The 18,568-nt window shown below is 40.0% G+C and overlaps 1 protein-coding gene across 1 annotated transcript in view; it reads right to left on the bottom strand.

Annotated features, from left to right (window-relative positions):
• The window catches only part of KIAA0556 (KIAA0556 ortholog), a 62,613-nt gene extending 44,908 nt beyond the window's left edge, over positions 1-17,705 (bottom strand). Inside the window, exons 1-7 of the mRNA XM_010281492.1 lie at positions 17,637-17,705; positions 15,525-15,694; positions 10,466-10,548; positions 7,018-7,152; positions 4,740-5,001; positions 3,198-3,347; positions 350-513 (exon numbers count right to left, since the gene is read on the bottom strand). Of these exons, the coding sequence (XP_010279794.1) occupies positions 350-513; positions 3,198-3,347; positions 4,740-5,001; positions 7,018-7,152; positions 10,466-10,548; positions 15,525-15,694; positions 17,637-17,698 (1,026 nt within the window). The 5' untranslated portion in view covers positions 17,699-17,705. The remainder of the gene's footprint in view (positions 1-349; positions 514-3,197; positions 3,348-4,739; positions 5,002-7,017; positions 7,153-10,465; positions 10,549-15,524; positions 15,695-17,636) is intronic.
• Positions 17,706-18,568: the final 863 nt, after the last annotated feature.

Here is an 18,568-nt window from a genome sequence, read left to right as displayed (position 1 = left end):
CAGCAGGAAGGTAGCATTTATTGGTATGGAAATCACACATTATCTTGTTTAAGAAGCGTCCGGAATGAAAATGGCTCAAACAGGCCTGCAGCTGTGCATTTGACTGTATAGACATATAATGTGACTGGTCTATCAGTTGCTCAGTGATCCCTGAAATCAAGAGAGAGCTGTGGGATGCCATCCTGAGGAACCAGATTAAAGAAAACCACCCTATGCAAGAATAATATAAATTCAATTACACTTAAGAGGCATCACCATTCATTCATACACAATCTTAAAGTATAAGAGATTGTCATTCATGGGGGTTTTGCTACTTGATCAAACAGCCCTTTTCTGTATTTTGCCATACCTTTTGAGGGCTTGTGGAAACTGTCTGCCTTTGCAGATCTCTCTGCAAGACTTCATTTTCAATTTGCATTGCTTTAACCACAGCTGAAACTGAGAGATCAGGATCCTTCTCACACACATTCTTTCGAGCTGCTGAAAGTGGTCTTTCTGGTCGACTTAATGGTCCTGCCACCAGAAGAAGGAAGGAATATTCATTTGTCTGGACATACAAGTACGGAACATTACAACAGCATACATTTAAAACACCCGATTCAGTTACTGACACAGGGCTTTCCTAGCACTCTGTAACCATCCCAAGTGAGGCTGAATTGCTCCAATTTGTTTTTATATTAAGATTTCAGGTCACATCTACTTTAGACAACAGCTGAAACAGTATCATAAGAGGAGGAAAACTGACAAATGACAAACATAGTTTTATGCTTGAAGATTTTTTTTAAGATACTTGGTTTGTGCAGGTATTTAATGGGAATGCCTTGTAACAGTTCATTGAAAAATAAGTATATATAATTCCAGCACACCAGAATTTTCCAAGGCAACTGGGGTATTCAGCTATTTTGGAGGAAACCCAAGAGTCTTCTAGCAAAACAAGGGGAGTCAGAAGTTGCTACTTGCAAGGCAAAATAAATGACATTATCACTTAAGTAGCCATCAAAATGCCCATACGCATCCCAGTCTTCCCAAACATCACGGACAAATAGAAACGTCACAACCTATAAACAGGTTTAAAAGGAAGGAAATAAAATTTAACAATAGCGGATCTGAGATTGAACTAAAAGAGAAGCACAGTGGTTATATTCAAGGACTTCAAAAGTCAAAGGAAGAAAAGAGACTGAAGTTGTACAGACATTAAGATCGAGTGAAAATATTGAAGGACAGGCTGATATGCAAGTGTGCTCATAAAGCTGCAGTGAGATTTACTAAGCAGGAGAGTAAAATGGCAGTCAATGCTAGTAACATGAAGTCTACCTTGAAAACACAGGAAGTTAAAACTGAACTGAGATTTGCATGCATTCACACTCTAAGCCCTATGCCATCTTCACTCACAAAATCTTTCAACAAGCATTAGTCACCTCTGCAAATGCAGGGACAGAATGAAGTCCTTTTTATTTTTCTGTACTATAGCATCCCCCTGAAATGAAATTAACTTAAGTTAAAGCGATTTAAAGTGAGAGTTGGACTGAAACACTTCTAACAAGCTCTATTATAACCTGAGAAAATGCTACACAGATCTTTGGAAAATGGTCAAAGCAAGCATCTGTTCAGACAGATGGTGGGTGAGGGTCTCAGAAGCTTCACAGAGGATCTTATTCTGAAGCCAAAACGAATTAGCTTCTTTTCCTCAATTTGGTTTTCTGCCAATTAAGAAACTAGTATTTTGACTTTTCAAAACTGTTAGCGTTATTGCTTTCTTGGGACACATCTGGATCTTGTTTTTTTTAAGAGTGTCTCTTAACCACAGAACATGGTAACTCTGAAAACTTTACCTCAGACCTTTCAAAACTCAAGTTCATCAGTGTGCCCGGTTGGCCAAGACGGCCATCAGCGTCCTGGCCTGTATCAGAAATAGCATGGCCAGCAGGAGTAGGGAAGTGATTGTGCCCCTGTACTGAGCACTGGTGAGGCTGCTCCCCGAATCCTGGGTTCAGTTTTGGGCCCCTCACTACAAGAAGGACGTTGAGGTGATGGAGCGTGTCCAGAGAAGGGCAACGGAGCTGGTGAGGGGGCTGGAGCACAAGTCTGATGAGGAGCAGCTGAGGGAACTGGGGTTGTTCAGTCTGGAGAAGAGGAGGCTGAGGGGAGACCTTACCGCTCTCTACAACTACCTGAAAGGAGGCTGTAGCGAGGTGGGGGTGGGTCTCTTCTCTCAACTAATTAGTGATAGGACGAGAGGAAATGGCCTCAAGTTGCGCCAGGGGAGGATTAGATTGGATATTAGGAAAAATTTCTTCACCGAGAGGGTGGTTAAGCATTGGAACAGGCTGCCCAGGGAGGTGGTGGAGTCACCATCTCTGGAAGTGTTCAAAAAACATGTGGATGTGGTGCTTCAGGACATGGTTTAGGGGACACGGTGGTGCTGGATTAATGGTTGGACTTGATGATCTTGAAGGTCCTTTCCAACCTTAGTGATTCTGTGATTCTGTGACTTATTCAATGAAGGACTGTGCTGAAATAACAAGTGCAACCATGATTTCAGCCCCTAGATTTGGCGTTTATGGGTGGTTTTTTAGCCCAGATAAAGACCACACCTTAGCAGCAGATTTCTAGAATAAGCAGCAGTGCCTTCAAAATGGCATTCTCCAGTCCAGGAAAAATATTTTCCAGTATGGTACTAGATACTGGCATATCTACCCAGCACTGGAGACTGACCTACAGTGTTCAAGGTGTAATTCAAGTACCGTCCCAAGCAGTAACAGGGCTAGTTTTGCAATGATGTGGGAAAACTAGGCCTTCCATGCACCAAAGCGCCAATTGCTGATTTTGAGAAGACACACTTTTGTAAATACCATAGGGATCAGATCCGTACGAGGAAAGTGGAAAACAGAAAGCAAAGACTGAAAGGAAAGAGTATTATGCTGTGGAAGCAAAAAGAGAAGGAAGGCAGTAAAGATGTAGCAAAACACTAAAGTATACAGGCTCTGGACTTTCTCACGATTTTGCTTAAGTCAAAACACTCAAGGTGGTAAAAAACAACAACAAAAAACCCACCAAAACCCCCACCAAAAGAAAAAAAAAGGACAACAGCTAAGAAAAATCACGTAATGACAGATGTGTACTGGAATTACTTCTGAGCCAGAGGGGAAAAAAAGCATGAAAACTCTCACTATTGACATTATATACTTATTTCGTACTAGAACAAATTCTGTCATGTTTTTCCTGCTGCGAGAACTCAGCAGAGAGTGGCCGAGTGATTTTATTTTTCACCATGATTGGTCTGACAGGAATGTACGTTTCAGCGTTATCTTTTCTTTTTGCTGAGAGAACTCGTAGTGGCTTCATTTCTGCAAGATAATAAGGGAACAGAAATAATCAACTTCAGAGATATTTAGGAGCAGACAGCCAGGGAAAGCCTACTGGATCTTAACTGCTAAAATTTTGCCACTTTAATTATGTTGGCATAGCTAAAGTGATAACCTCCACCCTCCCTTTCATTAATACTGTTCTACTGATGTAGAAGTACATATGCATGGCTTGCTCTGACTTAGTGAAACAAAATAAAATATATCATTATAAGGTACCAATATATCTCATCTGTAGCAGATATTTACCTGCAGTACTGTCAAGAAAAGCAAAAATAACCAAGAAGTCCTGAGTCACTTATTAACATAATTATACCAAAATAAACTCTTAAAATATGGACTAAAATGTCTCATTTAGAAGTTTCAGAGGGGGGGAGGGTTGCCTACTGTAGTTCCTAAGAGTACTTCTTTACTTTTCTCTTTGAGAATTGTTAATGCCTCCATTGTTTGCATCACAGCTTTGAAACTTCTCTCTGACAAAAAATCATATAGTCTCCCAAAGATCTTGTTATCACTGCTGTTCACCCCTTGTTCCTATCTCTTCTTCTGCCACCTCTCCCCATTCACAGTCCACTCACCTCTACAATAATGAGAGGAACATGCCTTTATTCAATCTGTTCAAAGATTATTCTTCTTAAGTTAAGCAATTAACTATGGATAAGGGAAAAAAAAAAGGAAAAAAACCCCAACCAAGCAACAAAAAAACAAAACCAATGAATATACCTGAAATGAGGGCGGAGATTTTGAGAAACACTGAATGTAGGTCAAGGTCTGGTTTCTGCCTGAAGTCTCTATCTTTAACAAGCTAAACAACTTTGAGACCTAGTGACTGGTTTTGGGTTTGGACATTGAGGTCTCCAAAGAAGAAGACTTCACAAAAAGAAGTGACTCATAGCCAGATAGATTTGCTTTCTCGAATCTTTCACCATCTTTCATCAGGGATGAATAGCACATGCTACAATGACCAGTATCCAGCACCTAGGGTGTGAAATGGAGGAAGCTGAAACTGGGAAGATTTGGCTGCCTGGATTACTGCAAAAGCAGTTCAAAAATATATTTAAAAAATAATAACTTCTTGAGAAATCTCACAGACAGTCTAAGACAATCTTAGTTCAAGCGTCCAGGCCTGGTGATGCAAGTGGGTTAACCAGGGCTATATCCTTGTCTTTGCAAAAAATTTCTTAACGTAGTAGTAAGACGATGCGTGTCTCCCAAATCAGGAGATTAAAACAACAGGTTTGCAGAAGAGCATGAAAACTCATGACAGTATGGAGTAACCATTAATGATTAACCAGCAGCAATTCCCTTAAAAGTAATGCTCTCAAAGAATTTCTATTATAGTACTGTAGTAGCATATAGCAAACAGAGACTTACTATTTTGGTCCTGGTTGAACTCCAACACAGTAAGGGCACCAGAATCAAGGCCAGAGCATCTGCCAGCATCCTGATGTTCAGAAGCTTCTTTCTGCAATGATCTACTGCCATGCAGCTGAAGGCCTCCAAAGCTTGTAACTGTTTCCTCAGTGGGAGATGGTTCTGAAAACACATCCTCTTCAACAGAGTCATAATCATCACTAAGAGAGTCTTCTTCCATCCTTTTCTCTTCTACACTAAGTTGCAAGCTTCTTCTCAATTTCTGGTACAATGCAAACAGATTTGTCAGAAAAGCTCAAATATGTATTTTAAAATAAATCAGTGTAGCTGCCTCTTCTTCCCCTAGGAGAAAGAAAAATCTTCTCATGAACTCAGATCCATGATGCAGCTAAAAATATCCACACTCCTATGTTGTGTCTTCACTCCTCTGATGAGGACTTGTAGAGAAAAAACATCCTATAGCTCCTTTGTTCTTTCATATCAGAATCCTTGCAGGAAAATTCTGCCGAAGAATTTATGTGCAAAACCAACTTTTAGGAATAAGCTACAAACAGAAGGTAAGTAATGGACAGGGCAAGGGCATATATTTTTCCAGTCTCACACAGTTAGACTACCGTATCTTTTGGCTTGCTATTTGAAGACTAGCTGCAATTCAGATTTTCCAAATGCCTTCACAAGACTGCAAAGCTAATGTAATAGCAAATTCTTTAGAAGCAATTGGATAGATGATAACAGTACTGTCTTGTACTTATCTGTACTTCAAAAACCAGTAGAAAAGACTTGTGACCTAAGACTAAGCTTCCAGTTGGCACCAATTTTTTTAATTGGTAACAGGATTTTATGCAAAAAATTAATCTATTTTGAAATTTACTGTGGAAAAAACTGCCCTGCCTCTCTCAGCATATGCCACAAACAGTATAGATGATGCTGGAGAGACTTTTGTGTTTATAAATGCAAAAGGAAAAGACATTGCCTATCTTAAATGCATTTTTTTTCCTATTTTGTTGGTATTAGAGTTTTGAGATAAGTATAGGTACGCAAACTGTATGAGTAAAATAAAAACCTGAAGCTATGTTAGTGAACTGTGACTGTTCAGTTTGCAATGAAAGCTTCAAGCTGCTCTTCTGCTACGGATTCCACTTGTCAGGAAATTCATGTTGACAGAAACATATGAGAAAGTGCAGGTAAACTTAGGTTCAAAAGAAGGTCTGTAAGAAACTGGAGGCTTAATATTGAGCATGTCTTTATGACAGTCAAGACTAATATTTCTAGCTATTTGACAGGGCTCTCTTAGTTTGAAACCTCCTGACATCTGCGTTGTAACAAGACATTCAAGAAAACGCATTATAGCTTCAGGAAAACCAAAAGTATTTCCATCTAGGATAGAAAGAAAAGTGGGGCTTTGGTTTAAAATTATTAGCTTACTACTTACACATAAATTATTATAAATATCCGTCACTGTAAACAAGTTACTGGTTTGTAGAGCTCAAAAGTGATATAGGAAAGGTAGAAAGATGCAAGCTAGGAAAATACACATCGGAAGTTTGTCTGATGTCAGTGGTAAGATCTGTAGGCAGTTTCATATATAGATGCTACTCCACTACCCAGAAAAGCTTTGTTGATGTCATTAATTAGTTAGGCAGAAAAATATTCATAGATTTTCGTGGGGTGCTTTTTTTTTTTTTTTTAAGGACAGGACATTTGTGAAGTGTGCTAGAACAAACTGCAATTAGTAACCAAATGGAAGGCTGAACTGTCAAACAACAGAGTGAATACAATAACAACCCTTGATGGAAAGCAATTGTATTGATTATAATATTCTTAAAACTTTACTCTGACTTCTGCTAGGTAAAACAATGACATGCCACAACTTTAGCACAACTACTCAAAAACTAACCTAAATCCAGAAAAAGTTGTTATTTAAGCTTTCTCTAATCTGACAGCCAAAAGTGACATTCATGTGGACAACCATTAAGTGAACTGAAAGAATCTCTTTGCATGAAATGCCTTGGTTCTATCCAACAGAGACAATATCCTACCTCTTTAAATTAGGACTTAACATGTTGTAGTGTTGTTGACTGAGATTAGATTTGCAAAGTAGTTTTATTTTCTCTTTTTATTTTCTCCTTCTTTATGTCACGTCTCATCAATGTGAAATCATCTGATGAAAGAAACACTGTATACTGGGTTTGCATGTTCTAGTCAAGACCCATACCTGCACCTATTCACATTTCAATTGACATTACCATGAACAATAGAAGGTAACTGCCAATTGTACCTGGGAGTAACGGAGAGGATCATCACCATTTGTCTCCACGCTCAAGCTTTCATAAGGATCAAAATCCTCAGAGTACTCAAAAGGAGGTTTAATGCAGAGTTTAGCCCCACTTTCTGTTTTAATCTCAACGGTTTTCTGTTAAAAGAAGCATTCAAAGAAATTAGGCATCTTTTATGCTATTAGCAGTACAAAAAGACTAATCATTACATTTTACATAACAATGTCTAGATCAAGCAACCTTTTTCCCCTCTGTACCATGGAAGGTTTCCGTCCTCCCTGAGCTCACCTTTGGGCACCTGTATTATGGTTTAACTGCCCCAGTCAAACTCCCCACGTGCTGCTGCTACCCCCAGAGCGGGTCAGGCCCAGCACACATCATGTGTTTAGCACCAAAGTGAGTGCCCATCAGGGTTCACCCCCTCACTGCACCAGGTAAGTGAAAACACAATAGGAGTAGGGACATAGTAGTCAACAAAATAGTTGAAGTGGAATCATTCAAAGCACAGGCATCTAAAGAAAGTGCTGGTGGAACAGCCTTATGGCGAAAACTCTCAAGGGTTGGGATGCTTGGGTGCCTCTCTGAAATGCATCTCTACTAATGGAGAACACATGAGGAACAAACAGGAGGAGTTAGAAGCTTATATCCAATTACAGGGCTATGATCATTAGGATCACAGAGATATGGTGGGATAGCTCACCTATCTGTGTGAGTGCTGTGATGGATGAATACAGGCTCTTTAAGAAAGAGAGGCTGATCAGGTGAGGAGGAGTTGTCATCCTTTATGTGAAAGAGCTGGAATGCATGGAGCTCTGCCAAGGAACCACTCAAGGTCAGAAGCCACTCAAGAGCTTCTGCGTCAAGACTAGCAAGCAGACCACCATGAGCACTGTGGAAGTTTGTATCTGCTGTAGACCTGCTCATCAGGAAGAAGTAGATGAGGCCTTCCTCCAAAAACTGGAAGAATCCACAAGTTCAAACACCCTGGTCATTATGGGGTACTTTAACAAACCTGATATCTGCTGGAAAGACAACGCAGCAGGGCTCAAGCAATCTAGATTTCTAGCATGCACATGTGATTGAGGAGCCAACATGCAAAGGTGTTCTGCTGGAGATCCTGAGAGAGCTGGGACTCCTCAGCCTAGGGAAAAGGCTCAGGAGGATCACATCAATTTGTATAAATACCTGTCAGGTATCTGCTCACTGACAGGACAAGAGACAATGACCCCAAATTAAAAAAAAAAAAACCTGAAATTCCATCTGAACAGAATAAAAAAATTTACTGTGGGGTTGATCAAACACTGAAACAGGTTTCCAGGAGAGGTTGTGGAGTCTCCATCTGCAAAGGTATTCAAAAGCTGATTTGACATGGTTCTGGACAACCTGCTCTAGCTGACCCTGCACAGAGATTGGACTAGATGATCTCAAAAGTTCCCTTTCAACCACAATAATTCTGAGATTTTGTCTATGTATGAAAGCGACTACTTGAAGTAACTGCAATTTTTTGAAGATGTATTATTCTTGTGTAATTATACAATACAATATATAACGGGGGGGAAAAGTTACGCCATAAGCATTCAAGCACAAAGATTTCTTTGCCTTTGTAAATGTCAGACATGGCTGCGAAAATGGTTCAAACTAATTTGTTTTACTTCATAATTAGGATGCAGTCAAAGTATGCACACTGTCAGTTACTCAAGCATGGCTAAAGAGGGGTAGAAGATTTGAGAAACTCATCTTTCCATACCACAGAATTTCAGTACTCCAAAAGATGACAAAAGAGAAAGCAGGAAGCACATATACCTCTCTTAAGGAACAAAATTATCTGTAACTAACTTTTATTCCCCACTTTTGAACTCTTGTGCAGACAAATTCCATAGGGGGAAGTCTCATAACTGAAGGACGGGAAGAAGACTGTTTCATTAAAGGTAACATGTGAACCCGAAGTCTGTGCAATGATATTAAGCTTAGTTATCTGGTGTTCATACACTCCTCCACCATTTTGTAAGAGCAGAGATCTCCCAGAGAGAAGATCCTAAGGCAACCTGGCTTTTGACAGAATGAGTTCTTTCAGTAAGTCTACCTTCCTATCTCATAGCATACCTTAGTACAGCCTAAGTTTGACAGTTTTGAGCATGAATTGCTAGGTCCTCTAGCTATCCAAAAAAACCACAGGGAAAATTACTGGGGTAGTAAACTGCTCTCTGGCACAACCTACATCTTACTCAGGGTTACGCATTTCCTCAGCTAAATAATTCCAGTTGTGCATTAAGATACTATAACCCTGCTATCCTCTCATCCCATTGGGTAAAAGACTTAAGGTATCATTCTAAGCTAGTTCTCAAGTAGGAGCTAGTTTTAACTAGTATAGCTACCTGTATTTGGCTAACTTTCCAATCCAGTCAGAGGAGATACCGCCTTCTTCATTTGGCTCTTGTAATTAGAATCACGCAGGTTATGACTAGCCACACATTTGGCAAATTTAGCAAACAAGTTCTGACAGGCCAGTTTGTAAGCAGTGATCTACTGAGAGAAATAGCAGCTGAGAAAATTAATTCAACTAAGCAGTAAGGGTGATAAGTAAAGTAAAGCAGCCTTAAATTTCAAATGTGCAGTAGTTGGTGAAAAAAAAGAAAACCTGCATGACACGAAAACTTGATCCGCAGTGACATAAACACTTGATCCACAGTGACACAGACCCTTAAGCCCCAGTCACTGAGGCATGGACTGGACATCCAGACAGGACAATTGCTAATGAAGTAGGGTAATTATTTGGGTGACATGTCTCAGCTGTTCAGAATTTACACCTGTTCTGTTAATTAAGTCACGCTCCTTGACAGGTTAAGTCAGATCCTTCTTTAGAAAAAGAAAAAAAGACCATTGAGGTTTCTCCAGTGAACCAACAACTATGCAGCTGATGGCCCCAAATTTCTTACAGGCAGGGTATTTTTATTATCTATATGCATTTTCCTCTCTTCTGATTTACAAGAATCTGTCACAAATTACAACTCAAGCTATACAAATTATATCTCCGTGTCCCTATTGCAGAGTGGGGAACAGCAGTGACAGGCAGGGATGCATCTCCAAAATGAGATCCTTCATCCTTTGCACTAGATAAGCTCTCTAGGCTTACCATCAGAGATGTCAAGCAACAGCTATTCTGCTGGAGGACAGATTGAGCGAATCATGTCAAGGCTACAAAAGTTTCTGTGATGGATGTCACTGAAACCAGACCCTTTCAATGAGATTTGCCTCTTTAGGCTTCAAAGTAGACACAAAGCTCTTCAAGGTATCATTTCACATTGTCACTCAGTATCCGGACCAAACCAAGACTCAGATTCTACAAGAATCTCAACTGCCCACGATCTAGTAGCTGCAACCAATTTCCCCTGAAGTTATTTACAATCTAGCAATTAGTTCAAAGATGCATTCTTTCAAACTATTTCTTACCTGAAGCCAACCCCTACGTTGTATTTTGCTTGGTGCAGTCTGTGTGCTGTGTTCTTGCAACTCACCCTCTTCTAGCTGGGCTGCTTTTTCAGAATGTAAAGACAAGAATCAGAAGACAGAAAATAGAAATACGGTATTTGACAATATACATTTGGTTTGCATTCTTTTCTTGTTTTTTTTTTTTCCCCCAGATGAGGACAGAAGTGTAAGTCTTTGACATGTAAATGGTATCAACAACTGAAAAGGCATTCCACTTCAGATACTGGCCAGTTGCATGTTAGTAGCAGGAGCTTTGAATCTCTTCAGGGACAGTCATCATCATGTGTATTCAAGATACTAAATCGTTTAAAGATACATTACCTTAACAGCCAGTAAAGCCCCACATTCATCGACAGGAAAGTATAGAAGTATGTTCTAGAATAGGGATGCACATCATTCTAACTCCTAGCTGGGTAGACAGTAAGGTGTCTTAGGAAGGCAAATGAGCCCAGGAACCCATGCGACTGAAGGCAGACCCATACCCCTGAAGACAGGGTCCTGGTGAACAACAGGTGATACGCTGGGTTTACAAAGGAATTGTGTGTATTTACTCTCAAGCTAAGGAAAAATAAGGTATTGGCAGATTAAAACAGAATGCATTAGGTATTTAACATACTGTGCAGAGAAGGATTCTTCACGTACAAGTCATAAATGAAGTACAAACATTTTCCTTCATTTCTAAGGCAAGGAAAAGTTGATTCCAGAGCTTCTGCAAAAATTCTGTGTATGGTCAAGCAGAACTAAGGTTCCCTGTGCTGGAAATGGTCCCAATGCGGTAGGTGAAATAATGGATTTTTGAGAAGATGCTTTGATTGAGACAAACATCTTGCAGGTCACATCAGCATCCTCAATGGAGCAAGGACATCACCAGCACTCTCAATAGCATCCTAAATAAAGGCATCTCATTTCCTATGTCCAAGACAGATTTACAGCTTCCATTTCTTCTCAGTGGAGAAAAACAGCTGATGCAAAACCTTTTTTCTTCAAGCTATAATTTAATGGTCACCCTAAGCCAGCAGAAACTGGCACTACCAATGAAAGAAGCAGTCCTCCTACAAAGATCACAGAATCACAGTAAGATTTAGTTTGGAAGGAACCTCTGGAGGTCATCTAGTCCAACTTCCCATTCAAAGCAGTGCTTACTTCAAAATTAGATCAGGTTGCTCATTACAACTCTCAAGATTACATTTTCTTTTTCGGCTTGGACAATGCTACGTGCAAATGCGCAATGAAGTGTTCAGAGACTTGATATGGACAAGTTTTAACTGAGGAAAGACATACAATAAAGATTATTTTTTATTGTAGTCACTTGTGCAATCTGGTTCACCATGAGATTACACAAACGCTGGTACAAGCAGATAAGAGAGCAGGCACAGGGTAGGACCATTCTTGGGGGAACAGTGCATGCTTACGTCAATTTAGAGTGATCATAAAATCACAGAGTGAGAAGAAGAAGAGGTTGTCCTATTGCTCCAGCACAAACTATCTGTCTCTTAGACCTGAAACAGGACTAAGAACAGAGGGGAAAAGGAATGTACTGCTCCAAGGAAGACACAAGATATCTAATATCTTGTTTGGCAAAACAGCCCTTCCAACTAGAGCTCCTGCTACTCCATTAGGCTATTCCTAACTAACTCCAGAAATACTCTGCGGTCATTAGCATTGGTGCTGATTGCTATGGGGCTCTTCTGGCACTAAGGGTGAACCGTATTGAGATTACAATGCTAGAACCATGGTCTGATTCAGTCACTGCTTTGGGACAGAAGAGGAAGCATCTTTCACTTTTACTTCCTAAGCAATCCATCTCTCCTAAGCAACTGCCCAGAAGACCACTCATTTGTATGCTACAAATATAAGTAGGAAAAGCAGACAGGGTAGGACTCATGTTACCACGGACGAGTATTTGGTTCTCAGAATTGTTTGAGTATTTTGTGATGGATTCATGTGACCAGGTCTCTCTAAACCAGGAAAAACAGTAATTCAAATCCCAGGCAGAGGGTGATGCAGCTGAGGTACCTGCCTGTGCTACAAACATTACTTCAGAACAAAAACATCCTTCTCATGGGATGGATGGAATGTCAATACCAATCCCTGCCTTTTTCAGCACATAAAATAGACCCACTGGTGTCATTCCCTTGCAGAATTGAGCTGAGAGTGCTTATTCTAGTAGCCAGGAACTGATTAAGTACGTCATCAAGATATTAGTCATAATCAAAGGAGACCCCACAGTACTGTTAAGCCACGTCTTTGTGACCACACCGACATTCACTGGAAGTATATACATGGTTGTGAAACTACGTCGGGGTTATACACCCAAAGAAATGATAGTATACCTAGTACCTTATAAGCCCATCATTTACTTTAGTTCATTTACCAAGCCTAAGCGTAAAAAGTTTATCAATCACTATTATCATGAATTACTCCCAGGGAACACAGACAAAGAAAATACTGCAGACAGACTTATGATGACACTTTCAGGAACCACAAAGAGGGATTTATGCCCATTCTGTATTACTAAGTATCACATATTCCTAATTTTTCAGTGAAGACTAATCCTATATATGGATGCTTTAGAAGTAATAAATGATGCAATAACTCTCACAGGAGATGGATAGGGAAGAAAATTCAGTGCTGTATCTCAGCTAGAAATAATTTCTGTAAGTAAAATCATATTCAATCACTGAGAAGAAATGCCTAGAAATTAAACAAGACCACAAAATTGCTCAGGTACTGTCCCCAAGCAAGAAGTTTATACAGATCACCAACGACTTCCACTCTCGACTCTAGTGGTGAAATCAAATAGAAGAAGAAAAATGACAGGATGATGATTTAGTTGATATCTTTCACTGCAGCTATGCATGTTTAAAACAACACTGGATAGGTAAGAAACAGTAGAACACTGAGTTCTCTTCTGCAGAGATAATGCTACTGCCTCTAAGTTGATGGAGTTGAGGAAGGGAACAGAGACTGCCACTGAAGTCTTTAAAGGTCCCAAAGACAAGCTACGTATCCTACCTGAACTGCATCAAATGGCGTTGTGACCATGAAAACAAACACCTTTGGTTAAACTTAGAGATAAAAGCTGCACAGCAGAACTTCAAGAGGAAATTTCTCTTGACAGATTTCTATTACAGTTGCTGGCACAATATCCCTGCACAATTTTTGGACTAAAAAGTCAAAGACGTTGTTTTACACCTTCTTTAGCTACCTAAAAGTGTATCATCCCAGTATCACAGAACACACAATTTCCTTCTTTTTCCAATATCCAAGAACATGAACTTTTTTGCATCATTACACACAAGTTTTCACTTTCATATAGAACAGTGAAACTAAGTGACTAGCTGATTCTCCATCACCATCCCATATCACCTGCAAGAAATTATATAGCAGACAGCTAAGCCTGAACACACTTAAACTTGAAAACAAGTAGTATGTACCCAGCGTAGCAGGAAAATAAAGAAAACAAAAAGAGATCAAGGCTAGAGTTATGGTTAGAACAGTTACTGAAAGAAAATTTAGTTTCCAGTATTGTTGAGATTAATAAACTTTTAATCATAACAAATTATCATATTAAATAAGTTTTTCAACTCTTTGTCTTCATTTTGAAGTGAAAATAAAGCTTAAGCAGACACTATCTATACAGCAACAGATTAAAAACATACACTCTAAGAGACAGGTTGCAGCAAGCATAAGGATAACAGACAAAGGTTGGTAAACTGGGATTTAGTGAAATGAACTTTCTTTTTATTATGCTAAATAGATTAGAAGGCCAGGAAACTCACACTTTATACCTTCATACATGCAAAATTATTCCTGTCACTACATTGCTCTCTATGACTGACAGACTTAAATTAGAAATAAAATACACATTTTTAAATAAAGCCAGCTAATCACTGGCAGAAAACAGCAGATTTTCTTTACTTCAGGTATTTAAATAAAGATTAGCCGTCTGTCATGGTTTAACCCCAACTGGCAACTAAGCACCACGCAGCCACTCACTCACTCCCCCCACAGTGGGATCAGGGAGAGAATTGGAAGAGTGAAAATGAGAAAACTTGTGGGTTGAGATAAAGACAGTTTAATAGGGAAAGCAAAAGCCACACACACAAGCAAAGCAAAACAAGGAATCCATTCACCACTTCCCATCGGCAGGCAGGTGTTCAGCCATCTCCAGGAGAGCAGGGCTCCATCACGTGTAACAGTTACTTGGGAAGACAAATGCCATCATTCCGAACGTCCCCCCCTTCCTTCTTCTTCCCCAAGTATGGTATGGAATATCCCTTTGGTGAGTTGGGGTCAGCTGTCCCAGCTGTGTCCCCTTCCAACTCCTTGTGCAAGCAGAAAAGGCCTTGACTTTGCATAAGCACTGCTCAGCAATAACTAAAACACTTTTATTATCAGCACTGTTTCCAGGACAAATCCAAAATATAGCCCCATACTAGCTACTATGAAAAAAATTAACTCTATCCCAGCCAAACCCAACACACTGTCTTTTTAAGATTACTATTATAGCTTAAACATAATTTATGAGCCTAATGCAGCTATGACTGGATATAATTTTCTTACAGTCTATGTCATCAAATGGCATTTGTCTACAGGACACCAGACTTAGATAACCAGACCAGGTAACACTGTAGTCCATCAGATCTTAAAGTCTATGAACTGTGTTATGTATCAAAGGCATACAGTTATTTTACACTGGCAATTTATATATATTTATAATCTTCTAGTTTTAGTTATAACTGTTTAACAAATGCAGAAGTGAGGAACTTAAACTTTGGAATTAGTTAGGGATCAACTAAGAAATAAATAAGGTGTTGCAGAGACTGTTGCTTACATACAACCAGCTTAAGTACTCTGATGAAAGAGTCTCATGGTATCTCACTCCACCAAGCTCAAATGCTGCTGTCTCTTTATCACAGCCTGACCAGTAACCTCACTGACTGAATTACAGCTCTGATGGGTAAACATTTAAAATAGTTCTAGACTGCAAACACTGTAGAACTCTCACGTAACTCACCATTTGTCTTGGTGGTCTTTGTCTCATTTTTAAGGTAGCCATGTGACTTGATTTTCCTGCGGTAATTTCTCAGCTCTGAATTAGCTCCATTCAGATACAGAGAAAATCCTTTTTCTAACTGCTCCAGTTTGATTTGTATAGGATCCTTTCTTTTTGAATGTCTCAGTAGCCTAAAGTAGAAAGGGTAATAATTTAGCCTTACAAAGTGCATATACAGATGGTCAAATTAGCACTAAATACAAAAACCACACGTCACAAAGCTAAAAAATATGTTCATAGTTCAAGTAACAATTTCAGAATATAGCTTCCAGGATCTGTTCCTGTTCTGTAATGCTTCTATGAGTACCCATACGCTGTGACATGTGAAGTTTGACCAAGCCTCTCCCTTCTGAGATTTTTTCTACACTGTTTCTCATTTCATATTATTTTTTCCATTTGGTATTTACTATATTTAACCTTTCTTCTTGAGAATTTTAAAAAGTTTTACTTAGAATTTCAAAAAGCTTAAAAATGGTTGAGCTCTTTTCAAGAAAAAAAAGGAGACAGAAAAAACTATTTGTGTTTTGAAACTTGAGAGAGAAAGCCCTTAATCAATTGTACAGTTAGAGATACCAGAAACCTAAAGTCTGGGAAAAATAATATTAAAAAAAAAACCTTCCCCAGGCTCAGTTTCAGTGAAACACCTACCCTCTCTCCTCCAAGTCTTGTCTTCCCTCTTTGCACCATGGGTTATACTCAGGCCATTCTAATTCCTTTGGTGAGGTGAGATGCAGGCCAGGAGGTTGGGGTCACGTGGGTGACAATTTCCGCCTCCCCCTGCATGCTGCTTCCTGCTTTCCCTCTGAATCCAGGGTGGGTTAGGCCAAAGTCCCCCAGAGGTGCATCTGTTCTGACACAAGTCACCTCTTCCCAAGAGTGCGTGTCCAACCATGTCCCCAGCTGTCCTCTGGGCAGCAGGCCTCCGCAGGAGCACCCCAGCCCCTGCAGCCAGCACTCTCTTCAAGCCGCCCCAGGCTGCTCTGATCAGCGATGTTTCGGCACATGATGGGCTGTTTTAGTTTTGGATCCAGGAGGAACCGGCTGTGACTGGCCCAGGGCAGTAGTTGACCTGCTCCCACACAGACTACTCAGCAGCCCCTGCTACCCAAAGCTGCCGGTTATGTCCAATATTTGAACACATCCAGCATGCCTCTTCTGCAAGGCACAGTTGCCCCTTGCTTGTCATGTTGTAATTAAGTGGCATTTGTTTCCACCAAAATTCAGAATTAGAGCTCTGGTAATAAGGATGCAAGTTGTTTCAATCATTAAATAATTTGTTTTTATCCTTTCCTAAAACTGCTTTAGAAGATTATATATGAAAGAAACTTGTGTCCACAAAAGGGTGTTCTTCTAACACGGCTGTGGCTTTTGTAGGGGTTTTTTTGGGGTCTTTTCACCAAACAATTCAGTTTGTTACAGGATTTGAGTAAAAATCTTATGGCCTGTGGTAAAGAAGGGAAACCAGCAAGAAAGTTCTGTAGACCCTTCTGAATTAACCTATGAAATTCATCTGTCTAGGGTACAATGACAGGAAGGTTCATACGAACAAAGATTAAAAGAAGCGTTTTAAACTTGTCTGAAAGATACTGAAGTCTGCAAAAGCAACCTAGATGGCCTTACCTCCCACCTTAGCAGAACCTGACTTCGCACATTTAACTTCAGCAACTTTTGCGTGCAATTTTCTGTATTTCTGACAACATAAAAACCTTGCCTCATACCAATATCCTCACCCAGGATGAGTTTCTGAATCTAGAACCTGTTGTTCTATAAACAAAAATCTTCCCTGTAAGACATGGAAGCCATAGCTATTCTATGAATAAATTTATCTCTATTTTAAAGTATGCTGAAGAAATATTGTGATCTCCTCTAGAAATAAGAAATTTGATGTACATAGCGAAGGGAAAAAAAGAGAATCACCTGAATGTTTTAATACACAGCAAGTCAGATTTTGCATCACAAGTTTAAAAACCAAGTTTTTAGACTAACGTTCATAACTGCTGATATTAGATATTGTATTAGATAGTACACAACAGATATTACATACTCAATGATGGTAACAATTCTGTATCTTACCGGTTTCTCTGCTGAAGGGATATTAAGTATTCGTCATGTTTTTCATCAAAGTCAGTCACCATGTCCTTAATATAAAGCTGAAGTGAGAATGTAAGTGTCACACTGAAGTATGGAAATGATTTACTATAGAGTATTACTGGGTTTGCACCCTCAGTAGACAAGAATGGTATAAACCAGTTTTTATACCATACCTATATAAAGGGGGCTTCAGTAAAGCGTAAAACTGTCACTGTAGTAAATAAAGTTTCTGCCAAACAGAGGAAACGTTACTTGTTGTACTTATTTTTCAGAACCCTTCATGATCTACTGAAGAGCCTAAAAATACTAAAAGTGGAAGACATATGCTATAATGAGTTTATGATCCAAGAACTGACAAGCAAGTCAACCCTGGGGCACGTGCTGAAAGGGCCGTGTCCAAAGCCCAACTGTAGGGCGATTTCCCTGAATTGCTGCTGCTCAGGAGGTCAGCTAATTCTAGAACTTATTTAGTGCAGAGGCTGTATACATTTAAAGTGTTTCGTTGAAGATTTTATCTTGCTTGCCTTTCAGGAAATACGAACTTTTCCAGCAATTCCCACCAAGTATCCCAGAGTTGTCACCACAAGTTGTGGTAGGGTGCCCTCTTATACACTCAGAAGTTAATCATGCCATCAAAATATTGAATTTGGTTCTGTACCAAAAAAAGAAACCCCGTATTTCGTCTCTTACCGACTGCAGAGTCTCTCTGCCAAAATACTGCCCCTTCCCGCGCCCTCGCTGAGGTAACGCGGCGTCGGGGCTGAACTGACAGCTCTCCCGAAGGACAGAGCAGGGCCTCGGGCTCGAACCCCTGCGCTGCGCCTCTGCAGCGCCGGCAGGCAGCGGGCTGAGGCGAAACCGGGGGGGCGGAGACTCCGCAACAGCTCGGCGGGCGCGGCGGCGATAAAAGGCCG

The sequence above is a fragment of the Phaethon lepturus genome, unplaced genomic scaffold (assembly GCF_000687285.1).
Source record: "Phaethon lepturus isolate BGI_N335 unplaced genomic scaffold, ASM68728v1 scaffold11992, whole genome shotgun sequence".
In the NCBI taxonomy this organism is placed as follows: Eukaryota; Metazoa; Chordata; class Aves; order Phaethontiformes; family Phaethontidae; genus Phaethon; species Phaethon lepturus.
This window is presented reverse-complemented; position numbering and strand designations above follow the sequence as displayed.